Below are 11,263 nucleotides of genomic sequence, written 5' to 3'. Positions count from 1 at the left end.
TGTATATATATAACTAACTTGTTTGAGTAACAATTAAAATAAATATTATATTTAAAGTAATAATATAATACATAAACAACCATCCAAAAAGCGGTAAGTGAAATCTGAAAAATAAAATAAAAAACAAGTTAAAGAAACAGAACAACCGGCTTAGCAGACGCACGCATGAGTTGTGATTCATCGGTTCTCTGACATATGTTGCTGTTGTTTGTCTAGGGAAGATAACTTTCTAGACGAAAATGTCAGCATTAACCTTATCAATCTCGATTACAGTACCTGACTGCCCAAGGGTATTTCAGAGAATTCATCTCTTTGCCAGTCATGCGCCCACCTGCCACCCCATCTTAAATCTCAACTCAAAAATCTCACTCTGGTCCTGAAATCCACTCTATTTACTGTTTATTAAAGAAAAATTAACAAGGAAAAGTAGAAGCATTTGATTCCTATCTTTCTTTTAACCCAATTTTTGAATAGAGTTAACTTCAAGTTTTTAGCTTCCTTAATATAATACTCTCTGTTTCACTGTATATATGTCTGCTCTGTCCTTTCACTAAAGTAATAAGTTTTATATTCTGATTACCATGTATAAAGTCTAAGGAGACATTGTTTGTGAGCTTTTTGTCTACCAGTATTTTTGCCTATAATTAAAATGTTCATGTTATTTCAACTTAACTGACCATTTCAAGAACCATGAGAAGGAATTTTATCATCTTATCTCTCATAATCTTTCTTCTACTTCTTGAATTTTCATCTGCCTCAGCCTCAACCTCAGCCACTCCTGCTGCAAGTTAGTGCATGTTTCATTTACTTAACTCAATGACCCCTTAATCTCAAATCTTTGTTTTGTTTAATAAAGTTTCAGTCTTTTTCATGTATATGCAGAGATTGTTGGTGGGGTTGTCACAAATGTTGCTTCTGTGCTATTTAAGTGGTTGTGGTCACTAAAATCGCCTGCAAAAACAGGTACATTCTTGGTATATTTCCCATGTTTTTTTTCCTTTCAATTGTTAGTGAATTGTGGAAGGGGATCCTTGGCGTAACGGGTAAAGTTGCTGCCATGTGACCAAAAGCCACAGATTCAAGTCGTGGAAACAACCTCTTTGCAGGAATGTAAGGCAAGACTGCTGCGATAGACCGTTGTGGTCCGGCCTTCCACGGACTCCGCGCATAGCGAGAGCTTAATGCACCGGGCTGCCCTGTTAGTTGTCCTTTTTGATTGTTGGTGGAAATGATGGGGTTTGTTTGATTAATCAGCTGTTTCCAGCCGTTCGATGGTCAAGTTTGAGAGTGGATATATTGTTGAAACTGTGTTTGATGGAAGCAAGCTTGGAATTGAACCTTACTCAGTAGAAGTTTCTTCAACTGGAGAGGTTCTCATTTTGGACTCTGAGAATAGTAATATTTACAGGGTTTCAACACCATTGTCTCGATGTAAGTTGCTATTTAGAGCGTTTCATTTGGTTCTGCACTTCTATAATTCTTCATTAAAGACCCCTTCTACTAGTTAGTCTAGTGAGTGTAACTCAAACAATAAAGGAACTTGTTTAACAAATGACACTTGTTCCACTACAACTTATCTGAAGGTTAAGTTGTTACAGAGAACATACTTTTCTATATATAATTATTTTTTCAAGTTCCAAGGTGGAGCTAGGATTTAAAATTATTGGGTTCGGTATTCTAGTTCTTTTAAGATACTGGGTTCTAAATTAAGAATTTGTATATATTCAATGGATTTCTTAAGACAAATACAAGGTTTGGACCTAAATTACTAGGTTCGGCTGAACCCGTAACATATATGCTGGCTCCGCCCCTGTTTTTAACACACGCCGTTTAATTCTTTTTTATGGCCAAGCACGTGGATGACACTTGAACAAGACTTCTGCCTACTCTGATATCATGTTGAAGTGTGTCACTATCTCATCTAAATGCTTAAGCTGTTAAAAATCACATACTTTTATTTGGTTAATTATGTTATCACTACTGATATATACAATACTATCACTCTCTTTATTTGTTCATTACGGTTGTATTGACATATTCAAGGACTTAATATTCCTCTCTATCTTGTCGTTTTCAAAATATTCTCTTATTCTAAATGTTTCATTAACAAGCTCTCTGCGAATCTGAATTTTTATTACAATGTACTTTTATGTTTGGGTTTCATATTTGCTTTTATTTAAATGAAGACTATACTTTTGGAGTTTCGCAATATCTTTTATTAATTATAGTTAACTTGAATCTAGAAACATTCCATCTTTTTTCTAAATTTGTTAGCTTCTGCTTTTCTTTAGGGACAAAGTTCCTTGAGTGAGTGCTAGGCTAACTTCTCTGCTTTATTCTTTTCTGGGACTGAGTGAGACGACCATTTTTATGGGGTCCTCCATCTTTTTCAATCCAAGATAAAAGGTTGTGAGTCTTGTGGGGAAAGAATTTAGGCATGCCTCTGTACTATTCATTACCTGCCTATTACTTTAGGCTTTAGCCTTTTCTTTCAGCAGGAACATAGACTGTTTGAGTTCAAGATGTTATGGAATAGTCATTTCCCTAAGACATTACGAACATTGAATCATCCTGGGTGGCCCTGTAATGAGAATTACAATATATCTTCAAATGCTTTTAGCACAAAAGTACAGAGGCGGAGTCATGATTTGAAGTTTACGGGTTATGAACTTATCATCGAACTCATAACTCGTTTTAGTTACTTGGTTCATAATTATTACATATTTAATGAATTTTCTACTACAAATACATGATTTAAGCAAAAGCTGTTAGGTTCGAACCCGTAGCTAATATTGTAGCTCTGCCCTGGTAAAGCATGGTACTACTTAAAGCAGGCAGGGTCTTGATGGTCTCCACTGTTTGAACTCTTAGATTGTGTTTTGGTATGGTAGAAGTCATTTCCTCTAGGAAATTATTTTCCTGAAAAATCATTTCCTGTCATACCAAACACACATTTAAGTTGCCTTCATTTTCTCTTGTAATCAACTCCTTCACTTTGCTTCCATAATTTCTCTTTTGATCCTTTTCTTTAATCCAATCAAAATGAGCTAACTTTTAATTTGTTGGGGCAAGAGTGGTATGTTTCGTCACTGTCACTTGTAAAATTCTATTATGCTCTATAGTCCAGCTTTACTCGCTTTTCATTTCCTTCCTTTGGATAAACGGGATGTGTATTTTACATGCAGACATGCACTTCGAATGAGTGATGTAATGTTATATATACTTTAATCAAATTTGACTTGTTGATTGAGTGGACGTTTGAACTGTAGATAGCCGTCCAAAATTGGTTGCCGGATCTCCTGAAGGATACTCGGGGCATATAGATGGGAGGCTACGAGAAGCAAGGATGGACCATCCTAAAGGACTTACCATGGATGATCAAGGAAATATATATGTTGCAGATACCATAAATATGGCTATCAGAAAAATTAGTGATGCTGGTAAATTTTCGATGTCTGCCTCACCTTTGTCTTGATTGAGGCTTTCTACTCTGAAATCTAAATGTGACATGCATGTGATTTAGTAAAATCACACAGTAATACTAGTTCGATAAGAGAAAACTAAAAAATTAAATCGAGTAATGTGCATGACTCGAGCATATTTTCTGTATAGCAGGAGTTGTAACTATTGCTGGAGGGAAGTCGGCACGAGGTGGAGGTCATATTGATGGGCCAAGTGAAGATGCAAAGTTTTCCAACGACTTTGATGTGGTTTATGTTGGAAGTAGCTGTTCACTTTTAGTTATAGACAGAGGAAACAGGGCAATTAGAGAAATTCATCTCAATGATGATGACTGTTCACACAACCAGTTTGACGACAACAATCTCCATCTTGGTAAAATTCCAAACTTTCTAATTCTTTCCAGTTATCAATTAATTCACCACTAATTACAAAAAAAAGTTCAGAAGAAAGTATATTTTCATCCTTGCAGGTTTGGCACTGCTTTGTGCTGCTGGATTTTTCGGTTACATGCTGGCTTTATTACAACGTAGAATTGGAGCGCTATTTTCATCGAACAGCGTAAGCAACTAATGACCTTGATTAATTCCTTTCATAGGAATTGGTACAAAAAGGATGGATAAAACAAAGGCAGGAATATGCATAAATGACCATAAATATTTTAGGAATCTAAGAAATTTTCGTTATCTATGTCAAGGCCAAACTCACTACACATATAGCTTAACAGAATGGATGAATTAGTGCAGAACATCATGCATTTCCTTTTTGATTGGCAGAATGATATTTTTATGCATTTCCTTTTGATTGGCAGAACGATCTACGGACTCCTGTTAGGGGCGTGCAACATGCACCGTATCAGAGAAATATGAAGTCAGTGAGGCCTCCCTTAATTCCGTCAGAAGATGAATACGATAAACCAGAGGAAAACTTGTTTCTATCGCTGGGAAGGCTTGTTCTGAACACAGGTTCAACTGTGGGTGAAATATTCGGAGGAATGTTCTCAGGTTTTAGAAAGAAGCCTTACCCCCATCATGTCCAGCAGCATTATCATTACCCTCACAAACAATCAAGTGCATGGCCAATGCAGGAAAGCTATGTAATTCGAGATGAAGATGAAGCCCCGCCCCTAGACACGAGAGATCCTACACCCCGTAAAACCTATCCATTAATGAACAAAGAGCCGGAGAAAGCACGACATATGAGACAAAGTCAATCCCATTATGGTGGATGGAATGGGAATGCACATGGGCACGGTAATTTTCAGCAACATCAACATCAACAACAGTTTCTGCCACAAGTATATCAGCATCACGAGAAGCACCAGTCGCCTAGTCCTCAAACATACTACGAGCAAAGCTGTGAATCAAACGAGATTGTGTTTGGAGCAGTTCAAGAACAGGATGGACGACGTGAAACAATGGTGATAAAGGCAGTTGATTATGGGGACCCTGCTTATAATAATCACAACATCCGATCCAGGTTCAACTACAGCACGGGTTACTCTTTCGGATATTGAATAAAATACTTAATGCAAATGGAAATAGCTAGACTATAGAGTAGACATCAATTTGGACTATGTCTGGATTTCATTTTCTTGTAATCTTTCATAGGGAATTAATATGATAATAGAAAGTAGCACAACAGAAGTGAGATGAATTGTGTGGATTTCAATGTATCATGCTCTTATAGTGAATCTTTTTGTCATGTATCTCATTGGAAATATAATTTTTCTTCTAGTAGTACAAATTAAATTTACTTAGATGGAGTGCATTATGATCTTAGCCAAGAAAATGGGACCAATTTTACATATGGTAGCCTGACTGAAACGTTTTCAAAAGTAATAGGAGGTGGAAGTTCGGTTTGAAAGAATGATTTCATTGGGTTTATAAGTGTTAGAAGATATAATTAAGTAAATAAAAGCGACTACTAGTTGTTAATACATAATTAACTAAATCAAAGTGTTCCCTCTCTGATATCTAAGTTTTTTAGATGAGACGGTTCACACAATTCACCTCTTTCTTTTTTTGGCCGTGTCGTGAAGTGAAATTGTATCGTATGTTAGTTAGAGAGGTGCCTTGTGTCAGTTAGCGGGTAAATACAACATTTCAATGTCTGTTCTACATGAGATCTAAAGTGCAAATACTCGACGCCGTGAACCAAGAAATTCGGGTGATATACATACGAAGGCGTTGGTCCATCGGTCGGTTATGGAATAGCCTTTTAGTCGGCTTTCTTATTCTTAAGGACTTTCTGGACGGTAGGCTTTATAGCGGACCAACCTGCAATGTCCGATAACGGCGCTGAAGTAGTGAATCTATCGGCACCATAGCAGTGGTATACAACTTTGGACCAAACGGCCGACCTAGTAACCTTTCGGAATGGGGGATCCCCGTTGGCAACAACCACGGTAAAGATGCACAACCTTATGGGAATGAATCGCATATGTGGGTTGAGAATTGCTCGGGAATTCATTGATAATGACTTTGCCAGGTTCGGCTAGAAAGATGTTATTTGTGTGGTCCGTTCTAGTGACAGCATTTCAATTCTATTGTATTTATGTTGGAAATAGTTGGTTGTCATCCTAGACACCGTCTTATTGGCCCATGGAGACCCTGTTAGTAGCGACGAGCGAGTGCGGATTGGGGATTTGAAGAAAAACAAACACGAATCTTAAAACTTGTCGTCAAAAAAAAAGGCAATCAATCAGAATCAAGAAAAAATATGGAAATAGTGAATCAAGATCTAGATGGATCACTATCTTTATCTCTATCCACGGATATACCTATCTATATGGAGAGAGGTTTGAAAGAATGATTTCATTGGGTTTATAAGTATTAGAAGATATAATTAAGTAAATAAAAGCGTGTTCTTACTAATAACTTAAACTTTTAGATGAGATGGTCACATACTTCAATATTTGTGTTAAAATAGACTCACCGGTCACCGCCACCCAATATCAAAAAGGATTTACATGTACTTGGCTCATCAAAAAGAATCTAGCCCACGCGGGGGTGTTAAGCAATGACCCGCAAGATAAGTTCAAATATGCTTTAAAAAATTTAGCACTTTACCAATTAAGTTCCATTAATTAATATTTTTTGAGCTTCTACTTTGCATTAATTTTTTTAATAATAAATGTGAAATTACTAGAAGGATGATAATAACTAGAAAAACTCTGTTTGAATTTTAATCAAATAGGAAATCTTAGCTAGGCACAAGAAATTATTTGTTTAACTACGTTTTGCCATGCAATTTTGGATTGTGTTACCAATGAAGAATACCACACATGCTCACCACTAATTATTCCCAGCTTAATAGAAACAACTATGACCAAACCAATAATCCCCTTGATTGACGTGCAAGGTTCAACGAGTGAGTTGGTCAAATGTGACTTGTATATCATTCACTATGTTGTCATTTTTAATATAAATTTTAAGAGAAATGAAATGACAAGAAACTTGAGATATTAGAGCTTAGTTGAGTTCTTTTTGTAACAGTTCAGCCCATAACGATATTGGCCACTTTAGATCTATGCTTATACAACTCTTAATGTGTTCGGGGCGGATCTACCGTTAAATACATCTAAACCCAATAATTTTAACGCAGAACACAATTTTATGTGAAAAGTTATAACAAATATAGTAATTATGATCTCATAACAGTATATAGAGGCGGGGAAGGAAAAATAGAATAGGGATTACAAGATGGGAAATCGAACTCTCAGAAAACTTTTCTGTGACGAGCTTCTATGATTGACAGTCATAACAATATTTTGTCGAAGATGATTGGATTGGACATTTCATATAATACCTCCTAAATTATGTCAATAACACCCGGTTTGTAACATATAAACATTATCATAATCACAATCACAAACAGAAGGAACGACTAACGAGTGCTTTATAATAAGGGTACGTAGGTCTCGCTGTCTAACTGTGAAGAATCGCCTAAAAAGAACAGCAAAAAACTTATGTAGTGCTAACATATACACCGTCCGCTAGATTCCATATTCCCAGTTTTAGCCTCTAATTAGTTGCGTCTGTCTAACTATCATCTAATTGCCGATAAGGATTGTGCTAGAGCAGTAAACATTCATTTAGCTTTAACTAAAAATCTTGACTTTTAGCTCCCGTTTGGCCATAGATTTTAGCTTCATTTTTTTAAAAATAAAATAAAATAAAATTGTAAACATTGTTTGTTTATGAACTATGATCATATTTTGGGGGAAAAAATTCATAAAATTGTCAAGCTCCCAAAAATTAGTTTAGGTCATTTTTTGGTGAAAATATTTCTTTCACAACTTCTACTTTTTTTCTAATAAAATGCATGTCCCCGAAGAACAATTTAGGCATAGGAAAAAATTCAACTAAGTGTCATGGCCCGCCATATCATCATGCCAGATAGGTGCCACTTGGCAAATATTTTTTGCCAAATGGAAAGCTTATATATGAAATAAACTAGCATATGTGGAAAAGTTCTGGAGAAATATGGAGATTTCTTATGCGAGACCTTAGAACCCTACAGAATTGCTAGGAAAATCCTTAGAAGATTCTAGTTATATAGAAAATTCTAAAGAAGGGACTTACTTATAAATAATAAGGGCCTTGTGCAATAATTATTATCTACTCACTAGCCCCTAGGAGACTAGTAGATAAAGGGGGCTATTCATTTGTAAAATCATCAAGCAAAACAATCAAGTTCTCTACAATAAAAAGCTTCATTTGACAAATTTCTCTTGTCTTTCTTATCTAACATTCCCTAAGCGATCTTGAGGGTAGTATTTTATGTCACGCTCTAACCTCGGGAGGCGCGACCGGCGCTCAACCGAGTGAACCCGACTGAGCAAGCCTATTAGACACTTTCTACCCAACTCATTATGATCAAGAGAATAGGTTATTATTAATTACACAGTTGGAAGATTTTGTAAACATTTTCAAATCGATTCATTTGTTACATCATTGATGAGTTTTCAAAATTTCATACACTTTACAATTTGAAGGAACAAGGGTTCAAATTACAACATAATACACTGACCCTTCCAATACCCATATACAACCCACATGAATGTCTACGGAGCCTCTAGAGATACAAAGACAATTATGATAATGCCGGCAACAAGACCCCGGCTATACCTCAAAATGTGGTAAGCATATAAACAAAAGATGTACTACATGACCCCAGGAAGAAATGGGACTCACCAAGTCTGCTGGGAAGATGATGACAATGCACTACTAGCTGCGATCTACACTGTCGGCTATGGAACCACCTACATCTATTAAAAGATATAACTTTTGGGAATAAACCCCCTACAAAAATAATATTCACGGTAATTGAAGCAGAATAAGAACGTAGCACCGAGATATAGTAATTAACAAGAATAAAAGAGTAACAACAACACCAAGATTTTTACGTGGAAAACCCTTTTGAATAAGGTAAAAAACCATGGCCCTGAGAAGAGCAACTGATATCACTATAGCAAGAAATTTTACACTTTGTAGGTCAGAGTAAAATACTCAAAAGGCCACTACAACACTCAAAAGAAATAATCCTCTTTTGATATTCTCACCTCACTACAATATAACTCACTCTCTATTTTTCTCACAAACTATTTTCTTATACCATGTCTGTGAAATCTCACTCTTTATTTCTAACTCTTAGATATATTTTTCCTCTGAGCTTGGTGTGTCAAAAATGAAAGTCGAAGCTCTCCTTTTATATGTAGAACCTCATCTACTAAGCTTGACATTTTTCTTCTGCACGCCTGCCATATTTGACAAATGTAGAAGGGAAACATGGGATGCTAATCAACGAAGAAAATTTTCTTCCTTGATTTATGGGATGGACCCCACAAACCTCCCCCTCCAGTCCCATTCACCTAAAGGAGGTAATATCAGAGGTTCTAGTTTGAGTGTATGCTGACAAGTTCTTTGCATAGCTCAAACTTGTCTCTTGGTACCACTTTGGTCAGCATATCCGAAGGATTCTCACTTGTATGGATCTTCTTTATCTACATAGACCCATCTTCTATCCTTTCTCGAATTCAATGATATCTCACATCGATATGCTTCGTCTTTGCAAGATACATGGTGTTTTTGCTCAGGTCTATTGCACTTTGACTGTCACAATAGACGACATACTCCTTCTGATGCAATCCAAGCTCTTGAAGGAACCGTTTGAGTCATACCATCTCTTTGCCAGCTTTAGTAGTGGCAATATACTCCGCTTCAGTTGTAGAGAGTGCGACACACTTCGGCAATCTTGACTGCCATGATATAGCTCCCCCTGAAAATGTAAACAAATATCCAGTAGTGGATTTTCTGTTATCAATGTCACCTGCCATATCAGCATCTGTATAGCCCTTCAAGATTGGATCCGATACTCCAAAGCACAAACAATCTCTTGTGGTACCTCTTAGGTACTTAAGTATCCACTTGACTGCTTCCCAATGTTCTTTTCTAGGATTTTTAAGAAACCTGCTGACAACACCAACTGCGTGAGCAATATTAGGTCTAGTGCATACCATTGCATACATCAAGCTTCCGACTGCTGAAGAATAAGGAACTCTAGCCATGTTCCCTTTCTCCTCATCTGTTGTAGGACACATCCTTTTGCTCAACTTTAGATGACTAGCAAGATGTGTGCTGACTGGCTTAGCATTCTCCATGTTAAAGCATTCTAGTACACGTTCAATGTACTTCTTTTGAGATAGCCACAACTTTCTACTTGTTCTCTCTTGAACTATCTTCATCCCTAGAATTTGTTGTGCTGGGCCAAAGTCCTTTATATCAAATGACTTGGACAAATCTCTCTTCAACTTTGCGATCAGCCCCTTGTCTTTTCCTACAATTAACATGTCATTCACATACAACAACAATATAATAAAGTTATTCTCAGAAAATCTTTTGAAGTATACACATGGATCAGAATAGGTCTTTAGGTATGTTTGACTTTTCATAAATGAGTCAAACTTCATATACCACTGCCTTGGTGCCTGCTTCAATCCATAAAGACTCTTATTCAATTTACACACCCTGTGTTTCTTTCCATCTACTTCAAATCCTTCTGGCTGCTCTATATAAATCTTCTCTTCCAAATCTCCATGAAGAAATGCAGTTTTCACATCCAACTGCTCCACTTCAAGATCTAGGCGAGCTGCTAAGCTCAAAATTGTTCGAATAGAAGTCATTTTGACAACAGGTGAGGAAATTTAGTCAAAATTAATACCTTTCTTCTGTTCGAAGCCTTTAACCACCAATCGAGCTTTGTATCTGATCAGCTTGTCATTTCCATCTTTCTTGAGTTTAAAGACTCATTTGCATTTGATGGTGTTTTACCCTTTGGAAGTTCAACCAGCTTGTACGTGCCATTTTTCTGTAGAGATTCCATCTCTTCTTGCATGGATTTCATCCACTTGTTCTTTTTTGGATGGGACAACACCTCCTTAAGACTTTCTGTCTCCCCCTCATCACTGATGAGGACATACTCTGAGGAAGGGTGCCTGCATGACTCTACCCTTGGCCTCTCTGATCTCCTCAGATTTTGAGGTTGTTCTTCTTCCTGAGTGGGGTGCTCCGCTTCCTCGATACCTTCATCAAGTTTCTCCCCCTGCTCAATAACCTCACCAGGTTGCTCCCCCTGCTTGGAAACCTCGTCGGTCGTACTTTCTACACTTGTGGGATTGTTAGAAGTAGAAGGAATAGTAACAAGGTTAGGAATTATACCATACTTCATCTTTTCTGACATATCAGCAGCAGTTCCAACTTCACTTTCTCGGAAGACTACATCTCTGCTTCGGATGATCTTC

General features: G+C 36.9%; 1 protein-coding gene across 1 annotated transcript; it reads left to right on the top strand.

Annotated features, from left to right (window-relative positions):
• Positions 1-226: 226 nt before the first annotated feature.
• On the top strand, positions 227-5,218 carry LOC104213869 (uncharacterized). The gene is made up of 7 exons (XM_009763425.2): positions 227-787; positions 883-963; positions 1,255-1,431; positions 3,270-3,440; positions 3,616-3,834; positions 3,932-4,020; positions 4,271-5,218. Exons 1-7 carry the CDS (start codon positions 691-693, stop codon positions 4,973-4,975), a joined length of 1,539 nt encoding a protein of 512 aa, XP_009761727.1. The 5' UTR covers positions 227-690; the 3' UTR covers positions 4,976-5,218.
• Positions 5,219-11,263: the final 6,045 nt, after the last annotated feature.

The sequence above is a fragment of the Nicotiana sylvestris genome, chromosome 2 (genome assembly GCF_000393655.2).
Source record: "Nicotiana sylvestris chromosome 2, ASM39365v2, whole genome shotgun sequence".
Lineage (NCBI taxonomy): Eukaryota > Viridiplantae > Streptophyta > Magnoliopsida > Solanales > Solanaceae > Nicotiana > Nicotiana sylvestris.
Note: the sequence above shows the minus strand (reverse complement) of the source record. Positions and strands in the feature narration are given on the sequence as shown.